At 53.3% G+C, this 20,749-nt stretch overlaps 1 protein-coding gene across 1 annotated transcript in view; it reads left to right on the top strand.

Moving 5' to 3' along the window:
- LOC133359036 (zinc finger protein 835-like) overlaps positions 1–19,142 on the top strand; it is a 24,648-nt gene extending 5,506 nt beyond the window's left edge. The window contains 6 exon segments of the mRNA XM_061577406.1: positions 179–703; positions 12,648–12,878; positions 12,928–13,129; positions 14,242–14,337; positions 15,373–16,007; positions 16,009–19,142. Of these exon segments, the coding sequence (XP_061433390.1) occupies positions 179–703; positions 12,648–12,878; positions 12,928–13,129; positions 14,242–14,337; positions 15,373–16,007; positions 16,009–16,146 (1,827 nt within the window). The 3' untranslated portion in view covers positions 16,147–19,142.
- The last annotated feature ends 1,607 nt before the right edge of the window (positions 19,143–20,749 follow it).

Raw genomic sequence — 20,749 nt, 5'->3', positions numbered from 1 at the left:
AATCGAGGACGTCACCTCGCTTCAGAGCGACAAGGTGCGACTCGTGCTGGCGGCCAAGATACGCACCAACGCGCAGCAGCAAGAGCGGCATCTGTCGCAGCAGCAGCAACAGCAGCAGCAGCAGCAGCAGCAGCACCAAGGGCTGGCTACCCGTCGGTGCGCCGAGAACCTGCCGGAGCCCGTCTACCCCGCGGCGCAGCTGCCCAACTCGCACGCGTACCCAGCGGTGCCGGGCGGCAGGAACGGCACCCCGTCTCCGGACGCCGACGCCGACCCTGGGCGGCCGCACGAGTGCCGCCAGTGCGGGCGGCGCTTTGCCAAGTCGGACCAGCTGACGGGTCACATGCGCATCCACACGGGCGAGAAGCCGCACCCGTGCGACTTGTGCGGCCGCACGTTCTCGCACTACGGCAACCTGAAGACGCACCGGCGCACGCACACGGGCGAAAAGCCGTACCGCTGCGGCGCCTGCGGCCGCGCCTTCTCGCAGTGCTCCAGCCTCAAGACGCACCAGCGCATCCACACGGGCGAGAAGCCGTACTCGTGCGACGTGTGCCCACGGGCCTTCGCGCAGTACTCAAGCCTCAAGTACCACATGCGCACGCACACGGGCGAGAGGCCCTACACGTGCCAGGCCTGCGGCAAGAGCTTCAGCATGTCGAGCCACTTCAACAGGCACAGACGCATGTGCTCGAACGCGCTTGTGTAGAAAGGTGCGGCGGCGGGCGCCATCGGGCTCGTTGGGTGGGGGTGGTCAGGTCTAGGCGTGGTCTCGGTGAGGAATCAAGGTTGGCGGGCGCGGGGGCAGCTGGATGGACGAAGGAGAAGTTGGGAAAAGGCTGCGTTGTGTTTGCAAGTGCGTTGTTTCCCCACGCCGCGCAGAAGGATCGTGACAAGGAAGCGGGGGAGTTTGCTGTGAACTCCGCTGACTGCGATCTACGAAGTGGCCAGGCTGCACGGGGCTTGCAGGCATGACAGCAAGCGGCAAGCTGTACACACAGCTGACTAGACATTGGATTGGGGTGCGCTTTTGTTTGCACAGCAAACGCGATGGAGACGTTGAGTTGTCGACACAACAAAAGCACACCTTCTTGGTTCTTTCAGTAAAGTGACGTAGAAGGGAAATAATAAAATAATAAAAATAAAACATAATAAAATAATTCTCACGACGTTTCGGCCACAACGCAAGCAGCCGTCCTCAGGTGAAGACCAGGTCTGTCGGAAAGACGGCTGCTTGCGTTGTGGCCGAAACGTCGTGAGAATTGTATTTTATTATGTTTATTTTTATTAATTTATTATTTCCCATCTACGTGACTTTACCGAAAGAATCAAGAAGATGAATCCCTGCAGTCACGAAAGCTTTAAATCGAAAAGCACACCAGTTAGGCACACGGCAGGTCCAGAATGGATGGGCTGTGTATGTACAGCAGACCAGATTGTGAATTTCTCATACAACAGGTGAGAGAGCTTTGTTCGCTCTCCGTGCGTGCGGTGTCCTTTTTCAAAGACGTTGGCAACCATGGCCATCCATCTCCCATTAACTCTGTCCTTGATATTTACTCAAGAACTTGGCATTTGATACTCCTTCCCAGTTTTAATCCAGTTGTTCAAATTGCTGAGGTGCGCTCTGTGTGTTTCTGTTTATAATTTATTGGTGTTTTTTGTTTTAATCCTTCATCGAAATCGCCCTTACTTATTCGATCTCGAGAAAATGTTCGTGGCTTCCTGTAAATAAAGTTTTTTTTGCAAACCGTATCTTTTCTGTAAGTCGGTTTCGTGAAAGCTCGTAAGACCCATCGTCCATTATCGTCGTGACCTCGGCACCTTCTGAATGTCGCTGAATGCTTCTCGTTTGGTGGCCACCGCACCCTGCTGCTGCTGTCCACCGGTTGATGAACTGCTATACTATTTAACACACGTAGGCTTTCGCGACCGGTGCGTTGGAGAGCGAGGCCACAACTTTTACAATCTGAGTACGGGTACCATGGCCAGATTTTAAATGTTGTGGCTTTATACTCTTTGGTTCTTTCGGTAAAGTCACATAGGTAGAAATAAAAAAAATCACGTCGTTTCCAACGCAACACAAACGTCCGTCTTCAGGTGAAAATCGCGATAGCTGCGATGTCTGCTACGAGCAGCACAATGTCTGCTCGAAACGTCGTGATTTATTTTCTTTTATTTCTACCCACGTGATGATGATTGCTTGTCGATTTGAAGCTTTCGTGACTGCAGGGATTCATCTTCTTGGTTCTTTCGGTAAAGTCACGTAGAAGAGAAATAATAAAATAATAAAAATAAAAGACAGCATCTGAACGACAGACCTGTTCTTCATCTGAGGACGGCTGCTTGCGTTGTGGCCGAAACGTCGTGAGAATTGTATTTTATTATGTTTTATTATTTGATTATTTCCCTTCTATGTGAATTTACCGAAAGAACCAAGAAGATGATTGCTTGTGTTGCAATCGAAACGTGATTAAATGTATTTATTTATATATTTATTTTCTTATTTTTTCTTCACCTACGTGACTTTACCGACAGAACCAAAGAGTATGGATTCCTGCAGTCACGAAAGCTTCAAATCAAGATTGTTGTTGCTTTGCTCTCCAACACACCCATGTGCTGTACTAGTAACGAATTGGCATGTTCTGTTCACGTGACAAAGCTTACTAATTAGCTGTGTCGGTGGTGGTGGGTTTAACGACACATTTATATATACGATCTAACCCAAAAACCCCTGGATTATGGATACTATTTTTTTTTTAGACGAGGCAAGGCCCATTGAGTGTTTTTACAAGTGACCTCGCCGCAAATGATAGCGCAACGAAGTGGCTTATCGTTGATAATTGGTTTTTTTACCCTTTTATCTGGCAACAAACTGAACACTTTTTTACAGGGAGTCATGTTTACATTGACCACAATACTTGCAGTCATAATGCAAACAAAAACCACACTCTGATAATGTATGCACTGTCCTTGAAGTTTATTGGTACCACACCCGAGACAGCTTTCCTTAGAGCCTAGTCTCCAAATGGTGTTGGACCAGATGAACGCCAAAAGGCGCACAACTCAAAGACAATGCACCATCAGAGTTATGTTTTTGTTTGCATTCTGACCGCAGGTATTGTGGTCTATGCAAACACGACTCCTTGTAAAAAAAAAAGGTGTCAGTTTTGTTGCCAGATAAAAGGGTAAAAAACAATTATCATATTTTTACTGGCAAATGAGGTTCCAATGGTGGCATATCGTTGTGTGTAAATGTTTAGCAGCGGCCAAATACTCGCATGTCTAAATGTGGAGTGGAAAAAGACCAGGAGGCCCGGAGAATCATCCACGCGAACACGGGGAGAACATGCAAACTCCAAATATACGGCAGGCGTCAGCGTTGGGATCCAACCCGCGACCTCCTGCATACCAGGCGAGGTAGTTAACATCTCACACGGGTTGGATGTCCCCGGGGCAATTTCTCGCCATGTGCGAATATTACCAGGAGCGTTTTACATGAACACGCAATCCACCTTTGTTCGTTCAGCGGGTGTTTAGTGTCATTGTCACCACTTGAAATATTTGTTTTTGTGTGATTTGTTTTTACCTGTTCCTGTACTTTGCAATCCTCTCGTGTTTTTTTGTATTTGTTATTGTAACTTTCTGATCCGCCCCTACTGGACATCTGTGATGAAAAGAGCTTCATAGCTCATCGGATTCCTCCAGAATTAACACATTCCTGCGGAGGGAGCTGGTAGGAACGCGGGTTGCTCGGTCAATGGCCCAGGGTCAACGGCAGCGTGGTGTATTCCGCAATATGGCCCGACTGTGAGGGCGGGCACAAGCCGGCGTGAGTAGGTTAAACGTTGAGTTTTATAAGGGCACCACGGGGTGACCAGCCCCTCCCCACCCAGCCCCTCCCTACCCTCCCCTCCCCACCCAGCCCCTCCCCACCCACCAGCCCCTCCCCACCCTCCCCTCTCCACCCAGCCCCACCCCTCCCATTTTTGGATGCAGGACGGACGGACACAATAATCCCTTGTGGGCTGGTGGAACCAGGTGGTTCCTACCAGTATAATAATAAAAACGAGCTATAAAGTAGCTCAGTGGGGCCTTACCTGGTAAGAAATAAAACATTGTTTAGTTTAACACGTAGACTTTTGGCGACTAATTAACATAAAGGGTTTTTTTGGGGGAGGGGGGGGGGGTTTAGATCGTGTAAATACAAATGTGTGAGAGAGCGCTGAACCAGTAACGAATTGACACGTTTTGTTGACGTGACAAACCTGATATTCTTGGTTCTTCGGTAAAGTCACGTAGAAGGGAAATATTAAAATAATACAAATATAAAACAATCAAATTGTCACGGCGTTTCGACTACAACACAAGCAAAGATGTGAAAATGTTCTTGCTGTGGATTTCACACCTGATGATGATTGCTTGTGTTGCAGTCGAAACGTCGTGAGAATTTTATTGTTTAATATTTTTATAATTTTATTATTTCCCTTCTACGTTACTTTACCGAAAGAACCAAGAATATGACGCATTTATATTTTACACGGCCTAACCCTTAAAAAAAAAACTTCATGTTTCAACAACATTTTAAAATATGTTCGTTTTGACCCCGTGCCCCTGCTTACTGAGACATTACAAAAAAAGAGCTTAATAGCTTATCGGATTTCCTCCAGTATTCAATTAAAAATAAACAACATTCTAGTATACGCGTCGGCTTTCGCCAACAATATTCATTATATAAATGTGTCATTAAACCCGACAGACAATTTAGTAAAGGGGTTTGTTCATGTTAACAAAACGTGGACAATTCGTTGGGGGCCGTCCATAAATGACGTCACGCACCTAGGGGAGGGGGGGGGTCAGACATTTGTGACGATGTGTGACGAGGAGGAGGGGGGGGGGGTTGAGAAATGTGACGTCACATCAAAATGCACAACTTTGAATAAATATAGACAACACGTTATACTTAATTAAATAGACTTTGTAATAATGTTTTATCCTACAACATCAGAGTGCAGCACCACATTAAATACGCAACTACAATGACAATAGTTTAAAGCGATTTGAAGCATGTTTTAAAAAAAAAATTGGGGGGGGGGGGGGGCAGAGCTTTGTGACGTCATATTTGAGGAGGGGGGTCTGACTTTTTGTGACGCCGCGTGACGATGAGGGGGGGGGGGGTCAAAAATCGTCCAAAAATCGCGTGACGTCATTTATGGCCGGCCCCTTACTGGTACAGCAGCACGGGTTGTATGTTGGGAGAGCAAATCCACATGTACAGTACAGGGCAAAGGTACTCAGATTATAGTAGTAAGTTTTTACCCTTTAAACTGGTACAAACTGACACCTTTATACAAGGTGTCAGTTTTGTACCAGTTTAAAGGGTAAACCCCTCCTACTAATATTTTGCCACTGGTAAAGGAAGTCTCATAGTGTACTCAGATTGTTAATGTTGTGGATTTGCTCTGCGTAGATAAGTAAATTTTATTTATTAATTATAACCTATCTACGTGACTATACCGAAAGACCCAAATAACATGTAAATCCTGGCGGTTAAAGGTCGAGATTGACAATAAAATTAATTAATATTAATAAGTTATTGTTGCTGTTGCTGCCGGGCGCGGCGAATCTGCAGTCGCGGCGCGCGACGCCAACTTCGGCGCTGACGTCACCCGGCCCGGCACGCGCGGGGCGCCAGAGGTGATTGTGGGTGATGGTGGTGAGGTGGTGATGGTGGTGAGGGTGGTGAGGGTGGTGGTGAGGGTGGTGAGGGTGGTGAGGGTGGTGATGGTGGTGAGGGTGTGAGGGTGGTGAGGGTGGTGAGGGTGGTGAGGGTGGTGAGGGTGGTGAGGGTGGTGAGGGTGGTGAGGGTGGTGAGGGTGGTGATGGTGGTGAGGGTGGGTTGAGGGTGTTGGTGAGGGTGGTGAGGTGAGGGTGTGGTGAGGTGAGGGTGGTGCGGGTGGTGATGGTGGGTGGTGAGGGTGGTGAGGTGAGGGTGGTGTGAGGGTGGTGAGGGTGAGTGGTGGTGAGGGGTGGGGGTTGGGGGGTGAAGTGGTGAGGGTGTGAGGTGAGGGGTGGTGAGGTGAGAGTGAGGGTGGTCAGGGTGGTGAGGGGTGGTAAGGGTGGTGAGGTGAGTGGTGGTGAGGGTGGTGATGGTGGTGGTGAGGTGAGGGTGGTGTGAGGGTGGTGAGGGTGGTGATGGTGGTGGTGAGGGTGGTGACGTGGTGAGGTGGTGAGTGAGGGTGGTGAGGTGAGAGTGAGGGTGGGGAGGTGGTGAGGTGAGGGTGGTGAGGTGAGGGTGGTGAAGTGGTGAGGGTTGGTGAGGGTGGTGATGTGAGGTGGTGAGGGTGGTCAGGGTGGTGAGGGTGGTAAGGGTGTGAGGTGAGGGTGGTGAGGGTGGTGAGGTGAGGGAGGTGAGGGTGGGAGGGGTGAGGGTGGTGAGGTGAGGTGGTGAGGTGGTTGAGTGAGGGTGGTAGGTGAGGTGAGGGTGGTGAGGTGGAAGGTGGTGGGTGAGGGTGGGAGGGTGTGAGTGAGAGTGATGGTGGTAGAGGTGGTGTGGGGTGAGGGTGGTGAATGGTGAGGGGTGAGGGTGGTGAGGTGAGAGTGAGGGTGGTGAGGGTGGTGATGGTGGTGAGGGTGGTGAAGTGTGAGGGTTGAGGGTGTTGAGGTAGTGAGGGTGGTCGGTGGTAAGGTGGTGAGGTGAGGGTGGTGAGGTAGGGTGGTGATGTTAGAGTGAGGTGTGATGGTGGTGAGGTGGTGAGGTGAGGGTGGTGAGGGTGGTGAAGTGTGAGTGTGGGTGGTGAGTTGAGGGTGGGAGGTGAGATGAGGGTTGGTGAGGGTGGTAAGGGTGTGAGTGAGGGTCGTGAGGGGGAGGGTGGTGAGGTGAGGGTGTGAGGTGAGAGTGAGGGTGGTGATGGTGGTGAGGGTGGTGAGGTGAGGGTGGTGAGGGTGGTGAGGTGAGAGGGTGGTGAGGTGAGAGTGAGGGTGGTGACGGTGGTGATGGTGGTAAGGGTGGTGAGGTGAGGGTGGTGAGGTGAGAGTGAGGGTGGTGAGGGTGGTGAGAGTGAGGGTGGTGAGGGTGGTGAAGTGGTGAGGGTGGTGAGGTGGAGGTGAGGTTGTGAGGTGAGAGTGAGGGTTGGTCAGGGGTGGTGAGGGTGGTAGGGGTGGTGAGGTGAGGTGGTGAGGGTGGTGAGGTGAGGGGTGGTGAGGTGAGAGTGAGGGTGGTGAGGGTGGTGATGGTGGTGAGGGTGGTGAGGTGAGGGTGGTGAGGTGAGGGGTGGTGATGGTGGTGATGGTGGTGAGGGGTGGTGAGGGTGGTGAAGTGGTGAGGGTGGTGAGGGTGGTGAGGTGAGGGTGGTGAGGGTGTGAGGGGAGGGTGGTGATGGTGGTGAGGTGAGGTGTGAGGGTGGTGATGGTGGTGAGGTGAGGGGTGGTGAGTGTGGTGAGGCTGGTGAGGTGAGGGTGGTGATTGTGGTGAGGTGAGGGTGGTATGGTGGTGAGGTGAGGGTGGTGATGGTGGTGAGGGTGGTGAGGGTGGTGGTGAGGTGAGGGTGGGGAGGTGAGGGTGGTGAGGGTGGTGAGGTGAGGGTGGTGATGGTGGTGAGGTGAGGGTGGTATGGTGGTGAGGTGAGGTGGTGAGGTGGTGAGGGTGGTGAGGTGAGGGTGGTGATGGTGGTGAGGTGAGGGTGGTATGGTGGTGAGGTGAGGGTGGTGATGGTGGTGAGGGTGGTGAGGGTGGCAGTGAGGTGAGGGTGGGGAGGTGAGGGTGGTGATGGTGGTGAGGTGAGGGTGGTGATGGTGAGGGTGGTGGTGAGGGTGGTGAGAGTGAGGGTGGTGATGGTGGTGAGGGTGGTGAGGGTGGTGAGGTGAGGGTGGTGAGGGGGTGGTGAGGTGAGGGTGGTTGAGGTGAGGGTGGTGAGGGGGTGGTGAGGGGGAGGTGAGGGTGGTGAGAGGTGAGGGTGGTGAGGTGAGGGTGGTGAGCTTGGTGAGGTGAGGGTGGTGAGGTGAGGGTGGTGAGAGTGAGGGTGGTGAGGTGAGGGTGGTGATGGTGGTGAGGTGAGGATGGTGAGGGTGGTGAGGTGAGGGTGGTGAGGGTGGTGAGGGTGGAGAGGGTGGTGAGGGGAGGGTGGTGAAGGTGGTTAGGGTGGGGAGGTGGTGAGGGTGGTGAGGTGAGGGTGGTTAGGGTGGGGAGGTGGTGAGGGTGGTGAGGGTGGTGAGGTGAGGGTGGTGAGGGTGGTGAGGTGAGGGTGGTGAGGTGAGGGTGGTGAGGGTGGTGATTGGTGGTGAGGTGAGGGTGGTGAGGGTGGTGAGGTGAGGGTGGTGAGGTTGGGGTGGTGAGGGTGGTGATGGTGAGAGTGGTGAGGTGAGGGTGGTGAGGGGGTAGTGAGGGTGGTGAGGTGAGGGTGGTGAGGTGAGGGTGGTGAGGGTGGTGAGGTGAGGGTGGTGAGGGTGGTGAGGTGAGGGTGGTGAGGGTGGTGATGGTGAGAGTGGTGAGGGTGGTGAGGGTGGTGAGGTGAGGGTGGTGAGGGTGGTTAGGGTGGAGAGGCGGTGATGGTGGTGAGGGTGGTGAGGTGAGGGTGGTGAGGGTGGTGAGGGTGGTGAGGTGAGGGTGGTGAGGTGGAGGGTGGTGATGGTGGTGAGGTGAGGGTGGTGAGGTGAGGGTGGTGAGCGTGGTGAGGTGAGGGTGGTGAGGTTTGGGGTGGTGATGGTGAGAGTGGTGAGGTGAGGGTGGTGAGGGGGTAGTGAGGGTGGTGAGGTGAGGGTGGTGAGGTGAGGGGGGTGAGGGTGGTGAGGTGAGGGTGGTGAGGGTGGTGATGGTGGTGAGGTGAGGGTGGTGAGCGTGGTGAGGTGAGGGTGGTGAGGTGGTGAGGTGGTGAGGTGGTGAGGTGAGGGTGGTGAGGAGGTGAGGTGAGGGTGGTGAGGTGAGGGGGTGGTGAGGTGGTGAGTGAGGGTTGTGATATGGTGAGGGTGGTGAGGGGGGTGGTGAGGGTGGTGAGGGGTGGTGAGGGTGAGGGTGTAGGGTTGTGAGGGTGTTGAGGTGAGGGTGGTGAGGGGGTGGTGAGGGTGTGAGGTGAGGGTGGTGAGGGGGTGGTGAGGTGAGGGTGGGGGTGAGGTGAGGGAGGGTGGTGAGGGGGTGGTGAGGGTGGTGAGGTGAGGGGGTGGTGAGGTGGTGTGGTGAGGGTGGTGAGGTGAGGATGGTGAGGGTGGTGAGGGGGTGGTGAGGGTGGTGAGGTGGTGAGGTGAGGGTGGTGAGGGTGTTTGAGGTGAGGGTGGTGAGGGGTGAGGGTGGTGAGGTGAGGGTGTTGAGTCAGGGTGGTGAGGTGGTGAGGGTGTTGAGGTGAGGATGGTGAGGGTGGTGAGGGTGGTGAGGGGGTGGTGAGGGTGGTGAGGGGTGGTGAGGTGAGGGTGGTGAGGGTGTTGAGGTGGGGTGGTGAGGTGAGGGTGGTGAGGGTGTTGAGGTGATGGGTGGTTGAGGTGGGTGAGGTGAGGGTGGTGAGGGTGTTGAGGTGAGGGTGGTGAGGTGGTGAGGGAGGGGTGTGAGGGGTGTTGAGGTGAGGGTGGTGAGGGTGTTGAGGTGAGGGTGGTGAGGGTGGTGAGGGTTGGTGAGGTGAGGGGTGGTGAGGGTGTTGAGGTGAGGGTGGTGAGGTGGTGAGGGTGTTGAGGTGAGGATGGTGAGGGTGGTGAGGGTGGTGAGGGGGGGTTGGTGAGGGTGGTGAGGGTGGTGAGGGTGGTGAGGTGGTGAGGGTGGTGAGGTGAGGGTGGTGAGGGTTGTTGAGGTGAGGGAGGTGAGGGGGGTGGTGAGGTGAGGGTGGTGAGGTGAGGGGTAGGGAGCGTGGTGAGGTTAGGGGTGTGGAGGGGTGGTGAGGTGAGGGTGGTGAGGTGAGGGTGGTGAGGTGAGGGTGGTGAGCGTGGTTGAGGTTAGGGTGGTTGAGGGTGAGGGTTGGTGAGCTGTGGTGAGGTTAGGGTGGTGAGGTGAGGGTGGTGATCGTGAGGGTGGTGAGGTGAGGGTGGTGAGGGAGGTGAGGGAGGTGAGGGGGGGGTGAGGGTGGTGAGGTAAGGGTGGCGAGGTCAGGGTGGTGAGGGTGGTGAGGGTGGTGAGGTGAGGATGGTGAGGGGTGGTGAGGGTGAGGTGAGAGGTGGAGAGGTGAGGGTGGTGAGGTGAGGGTGGTGAGAGTGGTGAGGTGAGGGTGGTGAGGTGAGGATGGTGAGGGGGGTGTGGGTGAGGGTGGTGAGGTGAGGGTGGTGAGGGTGGTGAGGTGAGGGTGGTGAGGTGAGGGTGGTGAGGGTGGTGAGGTGAGGGTGGTGAGGGTGGTGAGGTGAGGGTGGTGAGGGTGGTGAGGTGAGGGTGGTGAGGTGGGGGTGGTGATGGTGGTGTGGTGAGGGTGGTGAGGTGAGGGTGGTGAGGGGGGTGAGGTGAGGGTGGTGAGGTGAGGGTGGTGAGGGTGGTGAGGCTGGTGAGGTGAGTGGTGGTGAGTGTGGTGAGGCTGGTGAGGGTGGGGGTGGTGAGGGTGGTGAGGCTGGTGAGGTGAGTGGTGGTGAGGTGGTGAGGGTGGTGAGGGTGGTGAGGAGAGGGGGTGAGGTGAGGGTGGTGAGGTGAGGGTGGTGAGAGAGGTGAGGGTCGTGAGGGTCACGGGCGAGGCGGGCGAAGCTCTCCCCGTGCAGCCATTCGCTGACTTCTTGGCTGGTCGGGTGACTCTTAGCAGAGTAGCAGCAGCTCGTGAGGGTGGCACGCACACACACACCGGCCGCCTTTGTCTCCCCCCCAGTGGCGATATTTACGCATCGAACAATGGTACTCATTTGAGGCTGAGTCGACCTAGGGAGATGTCCCAAGACCGGTTCAGATCATCGCTATCGCCGGGTTCGTAGCGAAGCGTGGCGCTAACCGCTGCGCCACCGCTCCCCCGCTCAAAGCACCTCTTGCTAATGTTTACAAAACAGCAGCGGGTCAACACATTTATGGCTGAGTCGACCTCCGTCAATTGATTGGGGTCCGTGAGCGGGAATTCAGTGCAGCGTCAACCACCGTGCCACCGCTCCACATGGATACACTCTACACACCACAGTGTACAACATTTACTGATTATATATAATACACATACATATATATGCAGCGATTACTGTTGCCTTGTGTGTTTACATAGCTGCGCCTTGACAAGTGGATCATAAACAGTGGGGCGTGTGCGTTGTGTGCGGAGTCTGTGCATGTGTCCTTGTGAATGCCCAATGATCTTCTTGATTCTTTCGGTAAAGTCACGTAGAAGGGAAATAATAATAAAAAACAATAAAATACAATTCTCACGACGTTTTTGCCACAACGGAAGCAGCCGTCCTAAGGTGAAGAACAGGTCTGTCGGTCAGACGCTGTCTTTCCGACAGCCCTGTTCTTCACCTTTGATTATTTCCCTTCTACGTGACTTTACCGAAAGAACCAAGAAGATGAATACCTGCAGTCACGAAAGCTTTAAATCGAAAAAATGCCCAATGAGTGCTCGAGAGACCAGGCTGACTGTCTGTGTCAAAGCGTTGGGTGTCTATGCAAGAGACCTGGGTGTCTGTGTGAGATACCTGGGTGTCTGTGAGAAGCCTGGCTGTCTATGTCAGAGCCCTGGGTGTCTATGTAAGTGCCATCTAATTCTACGTGAGTCTATGAAACACATTATCTGGCAATGCTGCTGCTACTGCTGCGTCGTTGGTCGTGCACACGCACACAAAAATACATCTCAGCGTCGTCAATAACACTGCGGGGCTCGAGATAGAAGAATTCTATAGGTGACATTTCGGCAAATGGGCCTTTTTCACAGCACATAAATAGGCCAGAGAGATGGAGCGGCACAGGAGTTGGAGATTGCACTTCACATGGGATATATGGCTCCCCCATGTGAGTGGAAAGGTGATGTAAGGACACCTTACAATAATTCATTAATAAATGCACGGTTGCTGGGCAGCGGGTCATCGTCAGCGCAAATTGTGGTCGGTGGTTGATTGAGCACATCATTCTTCAGACAGCAAAACACATTCCTGCGGAGGGAGCTGGTAGGAACGCTGGGTTGCTCGGTCAATGGCCAGGGTCAACGGCGGCGTGGTGTATTCCGCAAATGTGCCCGACTGTGAGGGCGGGCACAAGCCGGCGTGAGTAGGTTAAACGTTGAGTTTTATAAGGGCACCACGGGGTGACCAGCCCCTCCCCACCCAGCACCAGCCCTCCCCACCCAGCCCCTCCCCATCCTCCCCTCCCCACCCAGCCCCTCCCCACCCTCCCCTCTCCACCCAGCCCCACCCCTCCCATTTTTGGATGCACGACGGACGGACACAATAATCCCCTGTGGGCTGGTGTAACCAGGAGGTTCCTACCGGTATAAACGAAGGGACAATTTTGTGGGAAAGTCCAAAGCGTTTCTTACAACACCTTTGGAAACCCTGGTCTGCCGTACACGTGTAGATGGGTGGAAATGTGTTTTTATCACTTGAGACTCTCCCCTGGGTTCAGTAGAGACACTCTTAGGGTGTTTCATGGCTGCTAACCATTATGATCCTACTGCCTTATAAATAACGCGATCTAACCCAACAACGTTTATTATGAGCATGATCATTGATTTAAAAAAACCCCCACACCTTCACCCTTCTTTCCACTCTCACGAATCCCACAGTGCGAGATGGAGAGTCAACCCACGATGGAGCTGCAACAGCAGGAGGACTTCCCGGCGTGGCTTGAGGCGCAGGGCGTGAACGAGGAGGTGGCCCGGGCCATGGACTCGGAGCTGGGCATCCGGGACTACGGGGTCTTGCGCGCCTGCGTCGGGGACGCGTGCCTCCGTGCCGAGCTCCTGTCCACGGCGCGCGACCGCCTGCCCTTCGGCTTCTACGCCGTGCTGCGGCAGGTGGTGAAGGCCCTGCAGGGCGCCGAGCCCCACGACGGCGCCGGGACAGCCGCTGTCCGGCGCGCTTCGCGACGTGACGCTGGCGGGGCTCGTGGAGGTGCTGCTTGCGCTGCTCACGGGCCTGAGCCGCGAGCTGGCGCTCTCCGTGCAGAAGCTGGAGGCGGTGAGCGGCGGCGGCGCCTTTGTCGGAAGGTTCCTCGCGAAGGACGAGGACTACCAGACGGAGAGGGACGATGACGATTCGCACCACGGTGAGGTTCGAGCGGCGCGTGAGGGAATCAACGGTGGCCCGTCGGATCTTCATCGGAAATATTTGCTTATGCTGAAGGAATCCGATGAGCGAAAAAGTAAATTTTTTTTTTTTTTACAGATGTCCAGTAGGGGCACGGGGGTTCAGAACAGTTTGTTTGTATCTTTGAAAGTTAGTAAGTCGAATGTTCGTACGTTGAGTAGTCTTTATCATTTCTAGATTGAAGCTTTCGTGACTGCAAGGATTCATACTCTTACGTGACTTTACCGAAAAAACCTAATAGTCTTTATCACTCGCCGCTGATGCTAGCCGTGACCGAGCATCGGACCACTCGCACATATCCACAATCAAGTTCAAACTGCACACGGCGCGCGATTATCACGGTTTTGTGTTTCTCATGTCCCCGTGTTTAATACGAATGGTAATGTAGGACGTTTGCCGCTCACGCCATTCCAGTGGTGCGATATCATCACGAAGGAAGGGTGCCGTGTTTCACAGACGGTTATAGTCTGATTCTAGATTTGAAGCTTTCGTGACTGCAAGGATTCATATTCTTAGGTTTTTTCGGTAAAGTCACGTAGGTAAAACATTAAAATTAATAAAAGTAAAATAAAATATAAAAAAAAATCACGACGTTTCGGAGGCAACACAAGCTTCCGTCTTCAGGTGGAACCGTCACAGCCACGACAGCTGTATCAAGTAAATGAGAGATTGCAGGAGCTACCACTCCGTTTAAATAATGGTTGGAGAGGGGGGAAGGGCCAAGTACAGCACACTTTTTATTCATATGGTAAGGTGAGGCTTAAGAGGGTGATCCTTTGTTATGGAGAGGTACGGTTTGTGACTCAACCTGTGACAAGGAGAAAACAACTGAACATGGTAAACCTGTAATAGTTGTCTGTCAAATAAGATTGGCCAAATAAGTGTAGTTAAATGTTTTTTGCATGGTTAATCACATCTTTCCAATGATTACTCAGTTTGTAACCATCATCACGGTTGAAATTATGTCTGTGTTTGTATATTTGTATGGCTTCGTGTACAAACCTTTGATGGTAGCCAGTCTGCCCCGTAGCGGGGCGATGCTCAATCCCTCCCTCGCTTCTCATCGTCCAGGCAACGCCGGCGACTTCTCCAACGACGACGCCGAGAGTCCAGTCCCCGAGGAGGAGGAGGAGTGCGAGTGGCGGCAGCACAGCGACAGCAGCCCAGGTGAGAGCCCAGCCCAGGTGAGAGCCCAGCCCAGGTGAGAGCCCAGCCTAGGTGAGAGGCCAGGTGAGAGGCCAGGTGAGAGGCCAGGTGAGAGGCCAGGTGAGAGGCCAGGTGAGAGCCCAGCCTAGGTGAGATCGCAGGTGAGAACTCAGTCCAGGTGCTAGCCTAGGTGAGAACCCAGCCCAGGTGAGAGCCCAGGTGAGAGCCCACCTCAGGTGCTAGGCTAGGTGAGAGCCCAGCTCAGGTAAGAGCCTAGGTGAGAACCCAGCCCAGGTGAGAGCCCAAGTGAGAGCCCACCTCAGGTGAGAGCCCAGCCCAGGTGAGAGCCCTGCTCAGGTGAGATCGCAGGTGAGAGCCCAGCCCAGGTGAGATCCCAGGTGAGAACTCGGTCCTGGTGATAACCTCTGATTAACAGAGTTGGCTACGTATGGTGTGAAAAAGGTTTAACATACATACTGAACCCAACGCCGATGAGAGCCCAGCCCAGATGAGAGCCCAGCCTCGTTGAAAAACCTGCCCAGGTGAAAACACAGCCCAGGTAAGAGCCCAGCCCAAGTCAGAGCCCAGCCCAGGTGAGAACCCAGCCCAGGTGAGAGCCCAGCCCAGGTCAGAGCCCAGCCCAGGTGAGAACCCAGCCCAGGTGAGAGCCCAGCCCAGGTGAGAGCCTAGCCCAGGTGAAAACCCAGCCCAGGTCAAAGCCCAGCCCAGGTGAAAACCCAGCCCAAGTGGGAACCTAACCCAGGTAAGAGCTCAGGTGAGAACCCAGGCTGGGTGACAGCCCAGCCTGGGTGAGAGCCCATTCTAGCTGAGAAACCCACCCTGGTGAACACCCAGCCCAGGTAAATTGTGTATCACGGAGCGAGCAGAACTGAGCACAAACAAGACAAAGAGCTGCACAAACCAGACATGAACAAAGCAAAATGATCGTCTAAAATTAAATCGCGACCATCGAATCATGGAGAGGTGAATCGTTACACACGGTGACCTCTAACCCGAGGTGACCTCCGCCCCCCTCCGCTCCTCCTCGCTGACCAGGGAAGAGCCTGGAGACCCTGTCTGGCTTCGTGCTCCCGGACGGCAGTACCCTGGAGTGCGCGCGGCAGTACTACGCCGCCTCCTCCGCCGCCGCCGCCGCCGCCAAGGAGCGCAGCGCCGCCTACGGGGCCGCCCTGCAGCTGCAGCAGCTGCAGCAGCTGCAGCAGCAGCAGCTGCAACCGCATCAACAGCCGCAGCAGAGTCAGCAGCAGCAGCACAGCGTGGACGAGATGATCGCGGCCGCAGTTGCCGCCACCGCTGCCGCCGATCCCCACCACCTCCAACACCACCAACAGCAGCAGCAGCAGCAGCAGGTGGAGGAGGCGGCCGCCGCCGCCGCCGTGGCGTCGATCAGCAGCAAAGGGCGGCCGCGCACCAACCGCCCCGACGCGCTGGCGCCGAGGCGGCAGCAGTACGAGTGCCGGCAGTGCGGGCGCGAGTTTGTGCGCTCGGACGCGCTCAAAGCGCACATGCGCATCCACACGGGCGAGAAGCCGTACCGCTGCGGAGCCTGCGGCCGCGCCTTCTCGCAGAGCTCCGGGCTCAAGACGCACCAGCGGGTGCACACGGGAGAGAAGCCGTACCGCTGCGGCGTGTGCGGGCGCGTGTTCGCGCAGTGCTCGGGCCTTCAAGTACCACATGCGCACGCACACGGGGGAGAAGCCCTACGTGTGCCAGGGCTGCGGCAAGAGCTTCGGCATATCGAGCCACTGCAACAGGCACCGCAAGATGTGCCTGCTCGCCAACGCGAGGCCGGTTCACGACGAGCGGTGACGGGTCCGTCTCCCGATGGGTCTCTTTACGCGCGGTGATCATTGGGAGTCGCTCCTGAATTAGTCGGGTTTGCCGGCAGTGCAGCGTGACGCTGAGACTAATTCCCTCCCCTCACCCCCTCCCTCCGCCGCCCCCTTTTTCCACTGACACATCTGAGCCGAGCCAGCGCCGGGTGACTGGCAACACGGGGTGGTTTTCCCAACTGCGAGCTGGAACCAAACCGTGCTACGTTGGCCTCGCAAGAAGTCTGTATCTTGCTCGAGGGCCAAGCTCCGTGCCCGGGCGGAAGTAAGAACACGTTCGCAAATTGAATGTGATTCATACAAAAATCGCTATGGACTTTGTTCCATTCGCGAGTGTTGCAGTCCCACGAGCCGGTGCTCGTTTTACTGACCCCCGAAGGGACGATCACGGTGATGACGACGAAGATGATGACGACGTTGGTGACGACGATGAGGGTGAGCCGACCCTTGCCGCAGGATCTCAACTCGCAACCTTGAGGTCTTGAGACTGCTGCTCCGTACAAATGGAACCGTGTCGATGTATGCATCCTGTACGTGTGCGTGCTAAACGAAACTATTTTGTATCTTATCAGTTAAGGCCCACTGAGCTATTTTTCAGAATCGACTTGGCCACAAATGATAGCTCAACGAACTCGTGACCTATTTGCCAGGCGAGGCAGATAGCATTTCTCCACCGGCACATACAGTCAGTCATGCATTGATGTAGCTATGGGTATGACTGGAGTTCCCGTGATGGTTTATGCTCCGTTGACGAGATCGGCAAGGCAGTTTACCATCTCGCAAAGCGATCTGATCGGAGGCGAGTGTGAACGTGGGTCATTTTCTACTCTTCCCAGAGGTGGTGTATTTATTTAACTGAGTGGGGGGGTGGGGGGAGACCTTAGGTCCCTGTTGGGAGTCAGGATGTGAAGACTACTATTTTTAAAGCATCCCGCGTAATCGGTCGCAATTTTAAGCCGATTGCTCAACGGAATCGTTGAATCGTCTCGGTTGTACATTGTGTTTTTTGCTGAGCGGTTACAAGGTGGGTAGTCTAGGCCATGGACAGGTGGCCGCTAATTTATAACAAGCATAAATGGGTCAGCATTTACGCTATTGGAACCTCATTTGCCAGTAAAAAATATGATAATTGTTTTTTTACCCTTTTATCTGCCAACGAAACTGACACCTTTTTTACAAGGAGTCGTGTTTGCACCTTTTGGCGTCATCTGGTCCAACACCATGTGAGGCTAGGCTCTGAGGAAAGCTGTCTCGGGTGTGGACCAATAAACTTCAAGGACAGTACATACATTATCGGAGTTATGTTTTTTGTTTGCATTATGACTGCAGGTATTGTGGTCTAAGCAAACATGACTCCTTGTAAAAAAAGGTGTCAGTTTTGTTGCCAGATAGAATGGTAAAAAAACAATTATCATAAATGGGTTCATCGTTGATTATAGCATGAAGGTACCCAGTGGTATTAGTTTATGAAGGCAATGCTTGCTTATGAGTGTCACTGAAATTGAACAGATTCAAGGGCATCTGTGATAGTGCAGTCAGTGGCATTCGTTTGAGTTCAAACCTTGCTGATGGACTCTGTTATGGTAACATAACGAATCACGTGTTTGGCAGTTGCTGCGTTTTATGTGTGCAACAACAACAAAAACATCATACCGATGTATTCGTAACTAAAATCGGGGAAAATTGCCAAGGCCATTTCGTTCAAGATATGAATCTGGCTCTTTAACAGCTCGCATCCTCGTATTTTTTTAAAATGTAAATGTTGGAAGTAAAACTTTCTAAACGAGAAGCGTTTGTTTTCAGAAGAATGGTCGGGCTACGTGGCTATGTCGTCGGTATGGTTAAACATTCTGCTTAGCCTCCAGTGTTTTTAAGTTACGTGTCTTTTTTGCAAAATAACACATTGCTGCGGAGGGAGCTGGTAGGAACGTTGGGTTGCTCGGTCAATGGCCAGGGTCAACGGCGGCGTGGTGTATTCCGCAAATATGGCCGACTGTGAGGGCGGGCACAAGCCGGCGTGAGTAGGTTAAACGTTTAAGGGCACCACGGGGTGACCAGCCCCTCCCCACCCAGCCCCACCCCTCCCACCCCCCACCCAGCCCCACCCTCCCCTCCCCACCCAGCCCCTCCCTACCCAGCCCCTCCCCACCCTCCCCTCTCCACCCAGCCCGACCCCTCCCATTTTTGGATGCACGACGGACGGACGGACACAATAATCCCCTGTGGGCTGGTGTAACCAGGAGGTTCCTACCAGTAAAAATTGTTTACTATTGCTTGTACAACACGAAGTGAATTACATGGGTGCAACTCATGAACGACCGATGTCGACTCAACTTGATCTTCATTTTGATTTAAAGCTTTCGTGACTGCAGGGATTCACATTATTGGTAACAATAAAATAAAAATATAAAACAAGAAAAATGTTCACGACGTTTCGTTTGCAACACAAGCAATCATCAGGTGTGAAACCCACAGCAAGAAAATTTGAAAAAAAAGTGCCGGTTTTTTGTTAGTTTAATTTTTAAAACACCACTTTTTTTTACACAAGCAATCATCATCAGGTGTGAAAACCACGGAAAAAAGTGGCGTTTTTTTTCTTAAACTAAACTAAGAAAAAACGCCGCTTTTTTTTCTTCAAATGTTCTTGCCGTGGTTTTCACACCTGGTGATGATTGCTTGTGTTGCAATCGAAACGTCGTGAAAATTTGTATTGTTTTATATTTTTATTATTTTATTGTTTCCCTTCTACGTGACTTTACCGAAAGAAATCGTAAAAATAGCAATGGTTTTGCTTCTTTTGTTAGAAGGTCGACTTGTGTTTTGTTTTGGTTCGACTTCAGACTGACAGCTGTATTGATGGATTGCATGCTGTTACCCAGCGATGTGCATATATGTGTGTGTGTGTGGTCACCCATTCACCTGCATTGTGAAGTCTCCTGTTCAGATGTAAATGGCAATACTAAATAAACATGACGACGGCGGTGGTGGTGGTGGTGATGATGTTGGTTGTGTTGGCGAAAATATTGAAGAGCCATACATTATACCGAGAAAAAATATTTCTTAAAATCCACGCTTCAAAGTCGCGTCACCAACTCTGGGGCCGTCCATAAATGACGTCACGCACCTAGGGGGGGGGGGGTTTGAGAAATGTGACGTCACATCAAAATGCGCAACTTTAAATAAATATAGACAACACGTTCTACTTAATTAAATAGACTTCTTAATAAATGTTTTCTCCTACAACATCAGAGTACAGCGCCACATTAAATACGCACTACAATGACAATAGTTTAAAGCGATTTGAAGCATATTCTTGATTCTTTCGGTAAAGTCACGTAGAAGGGAAATAATAAAAAAATAAAACAATTAAATTCTCACGACAGCTGTGGTTTCCACACCTGATGATGATTGCTTGTGTTGCAATCGAAACGTCGTGAGAATTTTATAGATTTATTTGTATTATTTAATTATTTCCCTTCTACGTGACTTAACCGAAAGAACCAAGAATATGAATCCCTGCAGTCACGAAAGCTTTAAATCGATTTGAAGCATGTTTTTTTTGGGGGGGGGGGAGCTTTGTGACATCAAATTTTAGGGGGGGGTCTGACTTTTTGTGACGCCGTGTGACGAAGGGGTGGGGGGCGGTCAAAAAAATTGTCCAAAATCGCGTGACGTCATTTATGGACGGACCCCTAAGTTTCAAGTTCCATTTGGTTAACACCATTCGAGAAGTCAAGAGGCCAGGATAGGAGATGACGCCATCTGGTCGAACACTGCATGAGACTAGGCTCTAAGGAAAGCTGTCTCTGGTGTGGACCAATCAGTTTCAAGGACAATGCATACATTATCAGATTGATGTTTTTTTGCATTCTGTATTATGGAGATGGCAGAGCAACCACGACAATTTCACATTCTGGTGGTCAGACCAGGCAACCGCGTTCGGAGCAGCAGCAGCAGCAGTTGACTCCTTCGTATCGGTGTGGATCGGAGCATCGGCGGTCCCGTTACACGTGGTACGATCTGTTCTGGATGACCACATTGGGACGCTGCTGGAGAGGTTTGTTTTACTGGTAGGAACCTCTGGTGACACCAGCCCACAGGGGATTATTCTGTCCGTCCGTCCGTCTTGCAGGGAGGGGCTGGGTGGGGAGGGGCTGGGTGGGGAGGGTGGGGCTGGGTGGGGGGTGGGGGTTGGGAGGGGCTGTGTGGGAGGGGCTGGATGGGGGGTGGGAGGGGTTGGGTGGGGCTGGTGGGGAGGGGCTGGGAGGGTAGGGTGGGGAGGGGCTGGGAGGGGAGGGTGGGGAGGGGCTGGGTGGGGAGGGGCTGGGTCGAGGGTGGGAGGGTTGGGGCTGGGTGGGGAGGGGCTGAGTGGGGAGGGGCTGGTCACCCCGTGGTGCCCTGATAAAACTCAACGTTTAACCTACTCACGCCGGCTTGTGCCCGCCCTCACAGTCGGGCATATTTGCGGAATACACCACGCCGCCGTTGACCCTGCAGGCCATTGACCGAGCAACCCAACGTTCCTACCAGCTCCCTCCGCAGGAAAGTGTTAATATTTGTAATTTTCCACTGACCCAGCG

Source organism: Lethenteron reissneri, chromosome 64 (assembly GCF_015708825.2).
Source record: "Lethenteron reissneri isolate LAM-NWPU_2019-01 chromosome 64, ASM1570882v1, whole genome shotgun sequence".
In the NCBI taxonomy this organism is placed as follows: Eukaryota; Metazoa; Chordata; class Hyperoartia; order Petromyzontiformes; family Petromyzontidae; genus Lethenteron; species Lethenteron reissneri.
The sequence above is the reverse complement of the archived record's forward strand: the minus strand, read 5'-3'. Positions and strand labels throughout refer to the sequence as shown.